Source organism: Aricia agestis, chromosome 14, assembly GCF_905147365.1.
Source record: "Aricia agestis chromosome 14, ilAriAges1.1, whole genome shotgun sequence".
In the NCBI taxonomy this organism is placed as follows: domain Eukaryota; kingdom Metazoa; phylum Arthropoda; class Insecta; order Lepidoptera; family Lycaenidae; genus Aricia; species Aricia agestis.
Window position 1 is genome coordinate 2557564 of NC_056419.1, and position 17945 is coordinate 2575508.

At 34.9% G+C, this 17945-nt stretch overlaps 1 protein-coding gene, 1 long non-coding RNA gene and 1 other non-coding gene across 5 annotated transcripts; 2 read left to right on the plus strand and 1 right to left on the minus strand.

Annotated features, from left to right (window-relative positions):
* Positions 1-859: 859 nt before the first annotated feature.
* On the plus strand, positions 860-11243 carry LOC121733774 (myosin heavy chain, skeletal muscle, adult-like). 3 transcript variants are annotated; one of them, XM_042124124.1, is made up of 15 exons: positions 860-925; positions 1080-1270; positions 2559-2659; positions 3019-3157; positions 3697-3909; positions 4099-4335; positions 4419-4604; positions 5400-5903; positions 5973-6059; positions 6272-6391; positions 6467-6539; positions 8787-8905; positions 9224-9269; positions 9549-9629; positions 9838-9903. In XM_042124124.1, exons 2-14 carry the CDS (start codon positions 1097-1099, stop codon positions 9602-9604), a joined length of 2055 nt encoding a protein of 684 aa, XP_041980058.1. In that variant the 5' UTR covers positions 860-925; positions 1080-1096; the 3' UTR covers positions 9605-9629; positions 9838-9903. The 3 variants fall into 3 exon arrangements, with proteins under 3 accessions (XP_041980058.1, XP_041980055.1, XP_041980057.1); XM_042124121.1 differs by lacking the exon at positions 9549-9629 and having other exon boundaries at positions 9838-11243; XM_042124123.1 differs by lacking the exons at positions 6272-6391; positions 9549-9629 and having other exon boundaries at positions 9838-11243.
* On the minus strand, positions 1365-17945 carry LOC121733775. The gene is made up of 3 exons (XR_006036613.1): positions 17892-17945; positions 16971-16978; positions 1365-1411 (listed from the first exon to the last, which is right to left on the minus strand). It is a non-coding gene; the product is annotated as an uncharacterized LOC121733775 (long non-coding RNA).
* Trnae-cuc lies at positions 15376-15447 on the plus strand. Its single transcript has one exon. It is a non-coding gene; the product is annotated as a tRNA-Glu (tRNA).

Sequence of the window (17945 nt, forward strand, 5' to 3'; positions counted from 1 at the left end):
GACCAAACTGTAAATCTAAACCATTCTCGAATCTCCACGAACACACACAAAAAATTTCATCAAAATTGGTCCAGTCGTTTAGGAGGAGTTCAGTCACATACACACGCACACAAGAAATATATATATATATTAAGATAATAATTATGTATTATAATAATATATAATATAAATATATAATTATTATAATATATAATAATGTTTACACCTTGTTAATCACATAAAGCCAAAAACCACAAAAACAGGTGTGAATAATGAAGATAATATTAATGAACATAATATTAATATTATACTCATGCTGACGCAAGAGTTGGAAGAGTTAAATAGCTGCTTTATTGGTTGACAGCTTGTTGGTTCGTTATAAACTTATATCCATACTAATATACTAATAATATTATAAATGCGAAAGTGTGTCTGTCTGTCTGTCGGTCTGTTACCAGCTCTTCACGTCCAAACTGTTCAACCTATATTGCTGAAATTTGGCATGGAGATACCTTGTGCCCGGGAAAGGACATAGGATACTTTTTGTCCCGAAAAAATGTACGGTTCCCGCGCGATAAACGAGTTTTGGCGCAACGGAGCTGCGGGCGTCATCTAGTTAATAATAACATAAGAAAATTTTGATGACTAACCAGATATTGGTTTATTACCCTGAAGCCTGGTAAATTTTATTTATTTGGTAACATTTATAATGTCAAGTTTGAAAACTGAAATTGATTGACATTCATTATTGACGTAGGTACTTTTTTTTCAGTAACAGCAAAATCCGTACAAAGTCATTACTGATTATACTTCTATCTGTGCCTCTTTTAAATTCTAGATTAAAAAAATTAAAATCACAGTCACATAATATTTTTATATTTTGTCTAGTGTTTTGCTTGTATAAAATCATTCAAAATTTATTACAGTGGTTTAAAAAACGCAACAGGTAATTACGACCTTTAGTTGCTTTTTATGTAACAATAAAATTATCTTTAAAGAGCGGCTGCTATTTTCACACTTGCTCATTTTATATTAGAAGCAGCAAAAGAGAATAATGATTCCCCCGTTCATACTCCATTGCCCATATTTGATATTTCCAGGTACCGATCGCAATACCATGTCACACGCCCCAGAATGTCTGAAAGAACGCTTCAAGGCCGCCGATGAGCTAGTGCAGGAGCTGAACGAATCTAAATGTATCAACGAGAACTGTTCCATTGAAGAACCGGGAGTGAAGCTCATGTGCCAACTCTGGAACATTCTCAAGGACAACCCCAATTTGAATTTAACGGTCAGAGTTCAACCGTTGCACTTATTGTTATCTAGATGACGCCCGCAACTCTTTTTGCGCCAAAATTAGTATATCGCGTGGGAACCGTACATTTTTCTAGGATGAAAAGTATTCTATGTCCTTTCCCGGTACTCAAATTATCTCCATTCTAAACAGCAAAATCGGTTCAGCGGTTTGGGCGTGAAGAAGCAACAGACAGACAGACAGACACACTTTCGTATTTTTTTAGTATGCATTTATAATATTGGTAGTTGGTAGTTGGTACGGATAGGGAAGACTGTATCTGCCTTAATCTGGCCATATTTTGTCTATTTACGACTTCACTTACTTTTTTACTGCTACTTAAGCTCAAGAATAGATAAATTAGTACTAAAAGATTCAAAGAGACGATCTGACAAGGTGTCCTCAAAATGCTTGCATTATTATATTTTGTGCATTTCTACTGTGGATGCTTGCTAATTATTTTACTATAGGCGCAATAACGTGCTAATATTCGTGTATACAATAATACATTTGCTATTAGTTAATTGAATTTTAGAGTAATCAACTCCACATAATGCTAATGTATTGGATTTAACGGGAAATGCTGTAATGTGTATTCCCACTGCAGTCTCTATTACCTAAGGAATTATATTGGACTAGCTGCTGCCCGCAACATCGTCTGCGCGAATCCAAACTTTTTAATATCATAAATGCGAAAGTGTGTCTGTCTGTCACCTCTTCACGCCCAAACCGCTGAACCGATTTTGCTGAAATTCGGCATGGAGATACTTTGAGTCTCGGGAAAGGACATAGGATACTTTTTATCCCGGAAAAATGTACGGTTCCTGCGCGATAAACGAATAATGTCCCAACGGAGTCGCGGGCGTTATCTAGTACACAATAATAAAGATCAATATTTTTCCATTGTTTTTCACTTTTCCTCTGATTCTTCGCTCCCATCTGTCGAAGCATGATGTTATATAGCCAGCCTACCTCGATAAATTGACTGTCCAACACAAATAATCCAATAAGCATTAGTACATAGTTTCTGTTCAAACCAACAAACAAACTCTTCAGATTTATAATATTACTTATATAAGCATATTATAGCTGTGAGTACCTATCTACATAGTATGATTATTTTCTAAGGAAGAAACGTTTTATAAGCTTCGTAACTACTGATATAAGATTAGATCCCAGCCCCCAGGGAATAACAAGCTATTTTCGTCGCGGAAAAATGTGCGGTTTTCACGGGATATTATGTTGTTGCGGGCAGCATGTACTTAAACTATTTTAATTTTTATAGGAAGCAGTCAAAGAGCAGACGAAGAAACTTCAGAAGCACAATCTGAGTATTCCGCTAAACGTCACCAACTTGAACTTGGCTTGTTTAAGTGCTGGCTCAAGGTAAAATTAAAAATATGAGAAATTCCACACTTACTAATATTATAAATGCGAAAGTGTGTCTGTCCGTCTGTTCTTCACGTCCAAACCGCTGAACCGATTTTGATGAAATTTGTTATGAAGATTCTTTGAATCCGGTAAAAGACATAGGATACTTTTTATCCCGAAAAAAGTATTATATAAAAAGTTTACTTACCGCAAACAAATTTTGGCGCAGCGCGCACGTCCGTATATAGACCGCGCAAAACTTTAAGATTGTCATGCAAAAATGTTTTTAAGGTTCTACTACTTAGTAGTAACCAGTAGAAGAGTAGAAGTGTAACTAAAATAATAATAAATTAATGTCTTATTTTATGTTACAGCGACACAATCACCGAAGTATGTTCTTGCAGCAGTGATACAAACTCCAACAGCACACCATGCTGCTCTCACAAGGTGCCCCGTGAACCACCTGGCCCGGACGCACCCCCTCTTACTAAAGCTATTTACAATATAAATGAGGTAAGTAAATAAATAATATAAAGATAATCCTTTCTTCAGTAGTCGTAAGCATGCCATGGGATGTTAGGTAATATACAGGGTGTAACAAAAACAAGTGATAATACTTTAGGGTGCGTACGTGTTCCCTGTAGAGATTTCACTGTGAAAGTAGCAGCGCTGAAAGACCAAAATTTTTTTTCACTTTTGTATGGGCAAGGGCCCGAGCGTCACGAGTTTCCCCATACAAAAGTGAAAAAATTTTTTGGTCTTTCAGCGCTGCTACTTTCACAGAGAACTCTCTACAGGGAACACGTACACACCCTAATCTATTCTCACTTGTTTTTGTTACACCCTGTAGATGTCAAGTAATTTTCTATGTAAAACGACATAGTTTAGCATTGAAAGCTTTAAATATCGGCAATTGACACCGTTTATTACATAGAAAATATTATGTTCGTTTACCTCAGTGTTACATGGTGTTACCAATCCAAAATTACCGGAACTTTATCAGGAAACAAGAGATAAACGCACCATAATACCTTTGACTACTCATATTCTAGGCAGCATCAATAGGCAAAAAATGTGGTGAAGAAATCAAAACCCTAATGTCAATACAGCAAGAATTAGAAAATGAAGTAAAAACTTTGGAAGAAAAAGACAGAGAAGTTGTAGAAACACTTAAACAAACCGAATGCATGTGGATGTGTATGGAAGAAGCATACAAAAAGAAAATCGATGAAGCATTAGCTAAGCAGGAAAAGCTAATGAAAGAAGTGAGTATCTTCACTAAATTATTATAAGGTTCTATTATTGGCATTTAAATACACAGTACATACACTTTCCAATAAAAATATAAAGTGCCAATAATAGGATGATTGCCAACAATGGGCGGTAGTTCGACCTAAACGTTAAGGTTATGAGAAAGATATATTATTATTCTGAATAATATTTTGTTCAAACAGTTGAAAGAAGCAGAGGCAAGTAAAGCAAAATGGAAGAAAAACCTTAAAGACCTTGAGCTTGAAGTCAATAATGTAGACAACTGTCATAAAGAAATGCAAGAAAAGACCAAGCAAAAAACCAACGATCTAAAGAGTGTAGAAACTGAAGTAAAAAATCTGAACAAACACATTGCTGACACTAAGAAAGATTTGGAGTCAACGAAAAAAATGGCTGATAATAAAAAGAAATCCTCTGATGTAATGAAACTTATTTTAGTACTTATTGATTACTTACATTTTTATCGATTAAGGTTCAAATATTATTTTCCTCCTCTTTTTAGAAAAAACTAACTTCAATGGCCGCAGAATTGAAAAAGCTAGAAAAAACTCTTGAAGATGAGCGAAAAAAGAAACGTGACAAAGAATTGGAAGGAAATAGATCGTTAAAAGTAGCAAGAGATGAACTGCAAGATCTCACGAAAGTTTTAATGAAAAAGAAATTAGAAAATGGAGACTTAGCTCAAGAGGTAACTAACTTGATTAATGATATTTGTCACTTTTTAAATACTAAGGTATTCATCTATACTAATATTATAAAGCGGAAGAGTTTGTTAGTTTGTTTGTTTGTTTGGACGCGCTAATCTCTGGAACTACTGGTCCGATTTGAAAAATTCTTTCAGTGTTAGATAGTCCATTTATCGAGGAAGGCTATAGGCTATATTTTATCACGCTAAGACTAATAAGAGCGAATAAATAGAGGAAAATGCGGAAAAAACGGGGAAACATTATTTGAAAGGGATTATTTGAACGCGCTAATCTCAGGAACTACTAGTCCGATTTGAAAAATTCTTTCAGTGATAGATAGCCTGTTTATTGAGAAAGGCTATAGGTTATATTTTATCACGCTACAACTAATAGGAGCGAAAAAATAGAGGAAAATGTGGAAAAAACCGGAGAAATTATATGAAAGGGCTTATTTGAAAGCGCTAATCTCAGGAACTACTAGTCCGATTTGAAAAACTCTTTCAATTTTAGATAGCCTATTTATCGAGAAAGGCTGTAGGCTATATTTTTATCACGCTTAGACTAATAGGAGCGAAGAAATAGAGGAAAATGTGGAAAAAACGGGGTAAATTATATATAATTGCTTATTATCTTAAGAACTACTGGATCAATTTTTATGTTACTTGCCAAACATGAAGAATAGACCACGTGAAGGGACATAGGCAATTTTTTGCGGAAAAATGTACGGTTGCGTCAAATTCCTAAATTACGCGGGCGAGGCCGCGCGGAACAGCTAGTTAAAAATATAAATGTTTTAGAAACAAATTCTAGTAGGGGAGTTGGAATTGTTAAAACAAATGGCATCAGACTGCTTCAATAAACGCAGCGATAGAGTAAAGTCTATTGATGATGAAATAGCACGCGTAGACGAAGAAATTGCAGAAATACGAACTAAAAGTAAGAAACGCCACGAATGCACCCATACTTTGGACATCAAAGCTTATTGTATGGAATGCCCAAGATGTATCCTAGACTGTCCAATGGATAGTTGTAGTTCAGATAAATTGGATTGTGTTTGCATGTATGTCAAGGAGAAGTTTATGAGTAATGTCCTGGAAAATATCTGTACGGTTCTAAAGAAACATTCGCAAACTGAGTCAGGCATAGCAATAGCTGAATCTGTGATAAACAGTCTAAAGCAAAGTAGGACTGGCAAATTAGACAGTGAGATAAAAAGGAAATTGCAAGATTTCATTATAAGTGCCATGAAGAAGAATATAAATGATTCCATCGTTGATGGCGCAGTTAAAACTAGATGCGAGGTATGTTTCAAAATTTTAAGTTTATTATAATTTATTTAGATTCAGATAATGTCTTATATTCTATTTTAGCTGGATGACAAAACTTACTATCAGCTAATGAGGTGTTTGAAGGAGATCCAAGTCGAATTATTGCCTGTGTCTGATGTTGATAATAAGGTAATAAACATTAACTCAAGTATCTGTTTAGTGTTTATCATTTTTAAAAAAGCCCGTGTAGTCTGTGAGGTGTCTAGTTTTAAATGGTTTTTGTCAGTATTATTCGTACCTTGAATTTGATAATTATATTATTAATGGCAGTGACTTTATTGGTCCTTTTCTCTTTGGTATTTGGTAAAATCTGTTTATATTTTTCTACGGGGTTTTTTAAGGTCTGTTGTCCTCGTTTCAACAAGCAATGCAACTGTCCTGTTGGAAAGGAGGGCTGCGTATGTGATTCAGTATATCCTGATAGACAACATGAAGAAAATACACAAAAATATTATGACAATGTAAGAGTTTTAGTTATACGTAGTTGGTAGAACTACAAAATGGGCATTGGGTGTAATTTTTCTTCTTTGTAACAGAAATCAAAAACGAAAGAACATTCGAGCAATGCCGACAATGAAGTCGTGCTGTGGAAAACTGAGCCGTGTGATGGTAAGTGATTAGTGGTTGTAACAACGACTTGACTTTTTTACCATCATATCTCACGACATATTTCGCCGAACGGCTCAAATTCCTTAAAGCGACAAGGGCCGATAATACTAATTATTAAAGAAATACATTTAAGGAAAACTGTGAAAAAAAAATAGCCAAAACAAATTGCGAATTTGTTTTGGCCATTTTTTTTGCAACTTTGCAATTCAGGATTTGGACGAAGATGATGCTGCCTGGCTACATCATTCTTCCTCATAATTATTTTTAATGAAATACCAATTTCACCTAAATCAGTTTAATGCCCATGCCCGTTCTTCTAACCAGAAAAGATTTCAAACATTATATACATCAAAGCTGTGCTTCCACCAGAAATGTGTTGCGAGGAATGTGTTTTTGAGAACCAATAGAATCGCTTCATTGACGTGAGCTTGCCGTGACATCGCTCAGCGCGGCGATGCTATTGGATCTTAAAAACACATTCCTCGCAACACATCTCTGGTGGAAACGCATCCTCTTCAAACAACATAAATCACCAAATTATTATATCAATGTGTTACAGGAGGATCATGTAAAAATAAAATAAATAAAATAAAGCCGGGACTAAATCGGATCCCACTAATTTCAGGCTTATATCGATTCTACCGACCTTTAGTAAAATATTTGAAAAAATTATTTTAAAACAATTACTAGTGCATTTTAAATCAAATAATTTGCTGCACGATAACCAATACGGATTTACTAAGGGTCGATCCACAACGGATGCTGGTATAGGACTTCTTTGTAGTATTTTTGAAGCTTGGGAGGAGTCGCAGGATGCCTTAGGTGTGTTTTGCGATCTCTCCAAAGCCTTCGATTGTGTTGAGCATGCTACATTGATCAGGAAACTGCGCCACTACGGCATAAAGGACTCTGCTCTCAGCCTTTTGACTTCTTACCTTAAAAATAGGACTCAAAGGGTTGAGGTAAATAGTAAAAGGTCCAATGGAACCAAAATAGAATTAGGTGTCCCACAGGGATCTATCTTAGGCCCATTTCTTTTTCTCATCTATATAAATGACTTACCTTATCTAGTAAAGGATAATAATAATGAGATAGTGCTTTTTGCTGATGACACTTCACTTATTTTTAAAGTGAAGCGACAACAGTCGAACTACGACGAGGTAAACAGTGCTCTCTCAAAAATAGTACATTGGTTTAATGTTAATAACTTACTTTTAAATTCTAGTAAAACTAAATGTATAAAGTTTACTTTGCCCAATGTTAGGCAAGTCCAAACCAATGTGCTATTAAATGATGAGAAGATGAATTTGGTAGATAACACTGTATTCCTAGGTATTACACTTGATAGTAAATTACAGTGGGGTCCTCACATTGCTAATCTAGCAGGTAGGCTCAGTTCTGCAGCATATGCAGTCAGAAAAATTAGAGAAATTTCTGACGAAGACACGGCACGATTAGTATATTTTAGTTATTTTCATAGTAGGATGTCATATGGAATCCTTTTATGGGGAAACGCTGCCGACATTAATACAATATTTGTGCTGCAGAAGCGAGCCATACGTTCTATTTATAAAATGTCTGCTTTAGAATCTCTGAGAGATAAATTTAAAGAAATTGGTATTCTAACTGTTGCTTCTCAATACATTTTGGATAATGTAATATATGTTAGAAAAAATATAAATAAATTTAAAGTTAAAAGTGACATTCACTGTAGAAATACTAGAAATAAGCACAAGCTGGACATGCCAGTGATCAGACTTAGTAAAGTCAGTAAATCTTTTAAAGGTCAATGTATACGCCTTTACAATAAAATCCCAGAAAACGTTCAAAATCTTTCCATTAATAAATTTAAAAAAGTAGTCAAAGAGCGTTTGTGTGCCAAAGCTTATTATAAGGTCAATGATTTCATAGAAGATGGCACATCTTGGGAGTAGGATGGCTTCTTGCAAGGCTACTTCTACATTATTATATTATGACTTACAATTATGTATGTTGACATTGTATATAATATTAAGTTACAAAATTGTAAACTTTATTTTAAAAGAATAATTTTTCTCTCACTTTTTTGGTAAAAAGTGGAACCCGTGCGAGTTTCTTACGCCGGTTCTTCTCGCCGGGGTAGTTCCCGAACCGGTGGTAGGCATCAGGTAGACATTCTGAAAAAATTTGATTCAAATTTACTCAGAAATAAAACATTTTTTATTTTATTTTTATTTTATTATTTTATATTATATCAATGTGTTACAGGAGGATCATGTAAAACAGTAAGCAGCGTTCGGGCCGTCCAGTGTGGGTTAGGTCCTGAAGTTTTGACGAGGGATTCTATCACCCAGCCACGCGGCTGCGACGACTGTCATGTCTACTCGGTAGGTCTGGACAGTGTGATTAATAGACAAAAAAATAGATGGGAAAACAAGACTTAACATTGTAGTACAAACTACAATGTCTAAACTACAAAGTCTAGTCACGCGTTCGTACCAATTTAATATTTCGATAATGACTTTCTTCTTCATTCATAAACTTCAATCTTACAAATTTTGATTCACTTTGCTCCTCATAATATTCGCCAAGTTTTAACATAATAATAAAACAAGCGAGCTGCTTGAAATGAGACAAAAATACTAAATAGTACAAATATAATAAATCTATTCCATCTAATATCTTTTGATGATATTCTTTTACAGAATGTTAGCAGTGAACCAACCGCAATTCTCAGTTCATCTTATAAAGGTATGTATGTATTTAGTACTGTCACGATTATAATAATATTCTACCATTTATATGGCAGTACAAAACTATTCTTAGCTATCCCAAACACATTTCTTCAATATGAAGTAATATTGCTTGGTATTTTACTTGATATTGTTTATTACTTATTCGTTGTTTTTTTACCTTATTAAATTTTTAAATCTCATTTGGAAATTAGAATATTTGTATCTGTCCTATTAGTCAAATGTCCTTAGTATTATGATCCTGAACGTTATAATTTGAAATGTATACTAATTGTAGGTTTAAAATATCAACCCCGTGATCAAATTATTGAGGAAGTTCTTGGGAGTTACTAAATATCACCTGTAACTGTTTGAAAAAGTGAGTAAAATACTACGAAATACACATAAGCTTTTAAGTTTGTCTTGAAGTATCCAAAAAGGATGGTGCATAATAAGCTGAATATAGTTAGCTGACAGATAGAGTATTAAATTTATTAAAATCACGTTTTGTACTTCCATATAAATAAAATTGAAGCTACCTACTAGTGCAGTTGCATTGCACTATAATATAATTATTATTGTTTCAGATGTTCGAAAATCAAAGACTTCTATAACGAACAAGAATGAAACTGTTGGAGAAATACCTTCGAGTACAAAGAAACTCACAACTTGTTGTTCAGATTTTAAAGCAAAAAATATAGAAAATAAGTCTTTACAGTCGCTAAAAAATCAAAGTCCAGAATACCTAAATATTGATTCATTTTTCGTCATTAAAAAAACAAACGACGGTCATTACGAAATGATACTAAACAAAGAATTTGAAAATGTCATAAAGAAAAACTTAATTGAGCACAAATTTGATTGGAATAGCAGTGAAGAATATCTCTTTAAATTCAAGGAAAGCTCAAGTGGTCATCGCATAATTGAAATAGAACCAAAAGATAATCATAATAAAGATGAAAGAGACGCGATTATAATAAGAACCTCTTCAGGAACTTTAAGACTATTTTCGATTGATACACATTTGGATTATCAACGTATGCATCCCAAGGGCAATTACACGATTGTTACCAAAGAAGATTTTATGAATTTGCTCCTAAAATTCCAAACGATGGTGAATAATGATACAAAAACTAAAAGCATTCAAACATCTATGTGCTGGTTCAAAAAATCTAGAAGTGATTCTAGTGTTTATCAAACGACAATGTTGAATCTTAACAATGAACAGTGTTACATGGAGATTCATGAAATAATAAAAAGAACAAAATCTGGAAATTACGTTATAACAGTGAATAAAATATCTTGCAAAAATGATAAACCAGCAAAAAAGAACTATGTCCAAATACCGATTACTTATAACAAAAGCGTAACACTTAAGCATCGAATAAAAGTATCAGCTTGCAAGTGTGCACATATTATCGTGAACAAAAATGAAATTGATGAAATTATTCCGAAAAATTCAAAATTCACCACAAAATATGACTCCAAAGAAAACATTCATATTTGCAGAGGTGCGCAAAGCGAACATTCTATTCCCACATCCAAATCTCGAAGCAAAGATAGTAACATTGACAGTAATTGCCAAGAAGAGAAAAAGTTATCAGAAAAGTCTTCTTATAAAGACTGTTGTCAGAAATGTTCTATCGGAAATCCAGAAAAGGATAACCAAAAATGTGGTACAAAGTTTACTGATGATTCTTGCGCGCTTATTTTGAAAAAGATACTAGAAAATCCTGTGGAATGTTCTACAAAAGAGTGCCTAAGATGCGACTGTACAGATCCTGATGATGAATGCTATTGTAACTGTAATACAAAGAATAGTAAAGATCATGAGAGACAGCGAAGAAATTTTCTGCTAAGATCATTAGAAAATCTGCCCCCTCAACTGCCTATGTTCCTAAAAGAATTCAACTTGGAAATGGCTTAATACGATTGTTTTATTCGGCGTTGTGATATTTTTTGAAAAGTTTTCTGGTTTTGTTAAATACAAAAATAAACCTAATCTTTATTTTATTATGGCCATAAATAACTTTGACATCTTGATCATAAAATGGTTTGGCTTCGGGCTAAAGCGGTTAGAACATTCGTAACGATTAAAAAAAATATGGAACATTCCTAATTTAAAAATTTTATACTGAGTGTAGTGGAGGAAAATTTTCCAATCTGAATATCTTCAGTGATTTTGCACTGTGCAGCTATGTGCAGTAGTTTTATTCTCGAAAATAGGTCGTCTAGAATCTAGATAAAAAGGCACTAGAGCGTAAGATAAGCGATGTTATAACGAAAACAATTAAATTCCAGTGATGCGCTTTATGCGTTTAACAAAAGCGAATGCTGTTCATTATTTCCAGTGTCTCAAGATCAAGGAATTTGTAAAAAGTACAACTAAAGTAAAAAAAAAAAACTCAGAAGTTCTTAAGGTGACGCCGCGTTAATGTAAAAAACCGTGTTGGATATGTTTTAGATTGCTTGTTTTCTATTAGAGGCCGGCCTGGCCTCTCATAGAAAACAAGAAATAGAACGGCAAAAAATGGAAAGGGCGTAAGCGACAAAATGGTTTTTGTCGCGTAATTTAAAAACCATAAATATATTTCATATAAGCTATGGGCAATTTAAAGTGTATGCTTGAACCAATCTATGTACACATTTTGGAAGCTTAAATCACTCTCCTGTGTTGGCAAAATTAGTATCCCTTTTTTATAGAGGTATTTTTTAAAAGATTATTCTGTGTTATAAAAGTTGACCAATCGTGTTATGCTATGGGTAATTCAAAGACAAAGACACGATGAATGAACTTTAATTTCTCGCTTTAGTCATTGCTGAGAAAAATCGATATCGCTGCAGCCAAATTATTAATGCGTCGCCTTAATGTAAATAATCTGTTCATACGTTTTCTTTATTTGCATTCCCTACTTTAACTATACTTTCCAGTTTTAATTCTTCTGACTCACTTGTAAGATAATATTATCATAATATATTATCTACATAAAACAATATTATGTATTTAGTGCTGATATACCATCATAAAAAGTATGTCCTTTCTGAGGACTTACAGTATCCATATTGAGAGTCAGTTGAGTTCCAAGAGGTAATTTAATTTAAAACCGGTTTCGGTGACGGTGGCCGGTTTCATTGAAACCAAGCCAGTTACGCAGGAGTGCCCAAGTGTGTGCGCACTGCACAAGAGCACTCTATTCCTTTACTCTCATAACCCAGTGGGACGGATCACTGAAGACCGACACGACTGGCGAGAGGTCAGGCGCAGGACCGACTTTTTACATGCCCATCCGACGCATGGATCATCTTACTTATCAGACAATCAGGTGATCAGTCTGCATTGTCCTAACCAAACATGGAAATAACAATATATTTCCAACGCGGGCATCGAACCCATGACCTCCGAGTCAAGAGCCAAGCTCTGAACCACTGGCCACGGAGGCGTAGGGAGTTGATATGACTGTGAAGTGCGTCCCTACCTCGAAGAGGTATGGACGCACTTCACATATTTTATCATGGTGATGGAATTTAGGATTTTTTTGAATAGGTTGTTAGAAATGCCCTAAAAAATAAATCTGCAATTGAAAACGGTACATTGAATTTAAAAGGGTCAGTTAGGTCGTTGTGAATAGTAAAGGATTAACAATGTTAGCGGAGCCCATAATTCTTATTTAAATTGGGAGAGGACGGTGACCCTTAAGGGTCTTCTTTTCGTAGGCACAACGTACTTGAAAAAAGTTTTTTGGGTTTCAATAGGATTTGTCAGTAAATTTGGATTTTTCTGAAACGATGTTGAGAACATTGCTTGAATATTACTATTCTAAATTCATTCCATTTCATACAATGCTTTTACAAGCATTGTATGAAATGTAATGAATTTTGAAAGAAATGTATTCGTAACTTTACCACTTGACCTATCGGTGCTTATCCTGCATTCCATTTGTATGGAAAAAAAATCAGTTATCTGCCGCATTCGTTCTAGTACATTTGTAAAAAGACAGCATTAATAATATCGCTCATACCAAATAACAGGCTGGACCATGATCTTTATGATAATAACGGGTTATACCTAAATAATTCAATTTCCGAAAAAAAAAGTCAGTTTTATGGAGCTGGATTCTGGAACACAGATTTTAAGTTTAAATATAGAAAACACTTATCTAAAGCCAAATGAATTTATAGCGACAGAATTTTCAGGTAAAAAATATAGTGCAGCTGTAAAAGTTAGCGGGCTAGTGCAGTCACGGGCGGAATGCACGAAGTTGTATTGTAAATGTCATAAACTTATCAGATACTTGTAATTTATTGCTTACCTACAATTTATTTAACGAAAAACTCGAGCACTTTAGTTGCGAGAACTAATGTGGCTTTTGAATTTAAAGCACAAGTTAGGGTCAGATCAGAGTTCAGACTGCAATTGTAAAGTCTGAAGGAGCCTGTAAGGTACCATCAAAGAAATTGGCTCATAAGCAAGTTGCGGACTAGTTAAAGTCAATGTGATATTTTAGCTCATTTTGACAAAAACCCGATGAAATAACGTTGGCCTATGCCTGTGAATAAATTTCTTTGCACAATTTTATAAAGTTTTTCATCAAGCTATTCCCTGTCATTGTAGATCCATTGAAAATTTATGTTCCAGCATAATTGCAACGACCATAACAGACGCAATCTCAATAAAACCCGCCTAGTGCGAGTTGGACTCGCCCATAAAGGGTTCTATTTCTATGAAATTAAAAGGTTTTTGATTTATTTTTATTACATTTCAGTTGATTTAATGAAAGTTAAATTAAGGTTTACCTACTATTTATGACGTATAAAAAAAACTACTTACTAGATCTCGTTCAAACCAATTTTCGTTGGTAGTTTTTATAGTCATGTACATCGTGTATTGTTTTTAGAATTATCATGCCCCTACTTTAGAAGTTAGAGGAGGGGGGGGGGGGGCACACATTTTACCACTTTGGAAGAGTCTCTCTCGCAAACTATTCAGGTTAGAAAAAAATGATACGAGAAACCTCAATATGATTTTTAAAGACCTATTCATAGATACCCCACACGCATAGATTAGATGAAAAAAAAAATCCTATACCAGTTGTACCTATGGGGACCCCTAAATTTTTTGATATTTTTTTCATCTGTGTGTCAAAATCTTAATGCGGTTCACAGACTACATCTATTTACAAAGTTTCAATACTATAGCTCTTATAGTTTCGGAGAAAAGTGGCTGTGACATACGGACGGACAGACAGACAGACAGACAGACAGACAGACATACATGACGAATCTATAAGGGTTCCGTTTTTGCCATTTGGCTACGGAACCCTAAAAATGGATGGACATGCCGCCATTACATTGGCAGACATAAGCAAACACTTTACACCAACTTATTCCAGCAATGTGGCTATAGATTTTTATTTATCCAGATTGCAGAGCTTCGCTGGAGGGGACTTATTGAATACAAATCGTATTTTTACCGACCCCTGGCTCGAACAATCGTAGCTTGTACCTCGCTTTTCGATTTCGCGAAGGTGTAGTGTATACGTGATTTTCTTTGTTATGGCGTCTTTGGATAGTGGAAGTATATTGGGATATTGAAAGGAAAAGATTGGCTGCAGACGATTTATAAGGTCCATACTTCATAGTGTGAATTATGCGTTGTCTGAAAGTGGTATTGAGATTTGAATTTGGAGAAACCTGTGGCTTATTATGGTATTGGGAAGGTCCTTCTTCAATTTGTGTAATTTTTGTAAACGCTAAAGGTATTTAAATAAAGACGCTAAAATGTGACGTTGGCTGAAATCTGAATGTTACAAAGGCACGATAATCTATAGTTAGGTTTCCGTAATTATAAAACTTCATCTGATCTAATGTTTCCATAATATTAATAACTAATCAGAAAAGTATTAGTGAAAATTAAATACTACTTTTGATGCTGCATAAAGTGCGCAAAATGGGGGCAAGATACAGAGTTACTTTTAATACTATACTTAACGATAAATGGTGCCTAAAAATGTAAGGGTTCCATTCCATTTTAATTTGCTGCGTCTCAAAGTTCTGGCTTATGTTTAGATCTATTTATAAATGTCGTACCATCGGGAAGTTCGCTAGATTCGTGCATTGTCTACAAGTCCGGTATGGTCTAGTGGCTAGGATACCTGGCTCTCACCCAGGAGGCTCGGGTTCGATTCCCGGTACCGGAAATACTATTTTATTTTGAATCTTTGAAAGGCAATTTACAGTACCCATGACGTAGATATATTGTTTAGTTGTAATATTATGATGAATATTAAGTACGAAAGTCGAAATAATAAACCAATAAATACTTATTTATATTATCCGCCCAAATTGCAATCTATTCAATGATTTTTCAATTTTGTTGGCCTCGCTAAAACTTGAGTACCTACAGCTGAACCGATTTGGCTAACTATAACCTTGAAATATTCGAGAAAATCCAGGAAAAGTTTATATTAGAAGACTGGCTGACCCAGTGAACTTCATATCACCTATACGAAGTTCACTGGGTCAGCCAGTAAAAATGTAATATAACTTGTGTAATATAAAGTAACTGTTTAAAAAGATCTCATTTTATCGACTTTACACTCGCACACACTAAAATATCCTGCAAATTATTTCTATTTTCTACTAAATCACTGCCCGTAATTCGCATTACACAACTTATGACCACAGTATAAATAATATAGAGTAGAACATCTTCGCATAGACGTTATAGACCGTCCTTATCGGACACACGCGATCATTTACGTTATTTCTCCTGAACTTTGAAACATTTTGTCGCGCGTACAACCTATCTGAATTGCAAAAAAAATACTTCAAGAATCATACAACAAAGGCAACTTTTATCGCAAATATAATCAGAAATATTTAAATTTATTTTGTCTTTTTATTTATGGAACAATTTAAGGGACTCTCACCCTTTAATTTAATTTTGATAAGAAATCAGGACATCCCGTAAAATCCAGTCTCTGGCGATGCTCTACTATATTATATACTGTGTGTTGTATAGTCAACTTGTATTTTGACCGCAATTTTCAAGAGATATTTTCCCTGAACAGCAACGCAACGCTGGCTACTGTATTACATTTATATTGTTGCCAACTTGTATTCCGGCCGCAATTTTCAAGGGATGTTTTCCTGGGCCGTCTAGCTGATTGATTTATGTTCTGTATATTATGACCATTTGGCGAACACACAAAGGGATTGATTCGATATATTTTATCCGCCGTCACGCTCATACCAGGGTTTGGTTTCTCATTTGCTAAATTGGATGATTCTTCGGATTTTAAGGTCGAATTAGTTTTGTATTAAATGTTGCTCATCACGACTAGGAAGGGATTGATATAAACCTTCCAAATGACGTGGGTCCGCCGACTGCCCATGAATCAATCTTTGATGCCATAAAATATCATCATTTCACGAGCCTCCATAATATTTTGACTTGGACACAGGAATATTTGTTACAGATACAGTTACCTTCCTCAAAATCGGTTCAGCAACGTGAATGAGGTAGACAGTTTCACATTTCTAGTATCAGTATGGATGAAAAGAAATAAGCAGTCTGACCGGCTGATGGTACTTATGCGATTGTCACAGGTTTTCTGGTCGTCTGTTCCGTTCAGTCTTCTAACTCTTTGAACTTCTTTCTTAAGGCAACCGACTCCTTAGGCATCCATTACACGGTAGGTTTTGCTGCCAGTTTAACCACAGTCATGACTGTGAGTGTTGAATAACCTGCCGTGTAATGCAGTGACTGATGGTTGCATGAAATTGATTGACGGTTATCTGGATATTTTGGTTTTTATGTCATGCAACCATCAATCATGACTTTTGAGTAAACGTTTAATTGCATTTCGTCAATTACGCGTCAGTCAGTCAGTCGTCATTAATCTTTGAAAACGTGTATTCTTTGTGAAGTTTTGCGTGTGACTGACAATCAGTCGGAAATCGGAATGACTGTGTAATCATATCTTTATACGAGCAATTCTTGTATATAAATATATATTTGGAATCTCGGAATCGGCACCAACGGTTTCGGGGGCGATAAATCGATCTAGCTAGGAATCATTTTTAGAAAATGTCATTTTATTCGTGTTTTATCGAATACCGAGCAAAGCTCGGTCAAAAAGCAAGTGTGAAATTAATTCCAACACTCACCAACAGTCAAAAGAAAGGAAGTTGATGGAATTGACTGACCAGGGCATGACCGTCTAATGGACTCCTTAAAGTCTCCATTAAAATAATTTTTAAATGAAGTAGAGGAAAGTGGGTACCTTTATTGCATTAAAATATTTTCAGTCCAAGCATTTTTATAACTTTTAAAAGCACTAAGCAGTAAATATTTATAAGTTCGCTTTCATAAAGCGTTGTTAGCGTCAAAACAGCCCGTGGTAGCTGGACAGTGTTATAAGAGTTAATGGGGAATTGTGGAAATTTTTAATGCTCTTAACTTTTATACGCTATTGTACTTCATAGTTTCCTCTAGACTCTAGCTAGGGTCACGTATTTGGCCTTATAACATTACTAGATGACGCCGGAACTTCGTTTATCGCGCGGGAATCGTACATTTTTTTTCGGGATAAAAAGTATCCTATAGGCTATGTCCCTTCCCGGGACAAATACCAAATACCAAATTTCAGCAAAATCGGTTCAGCGGTTTGGGCGTGAAGAGGTAATAGACAGA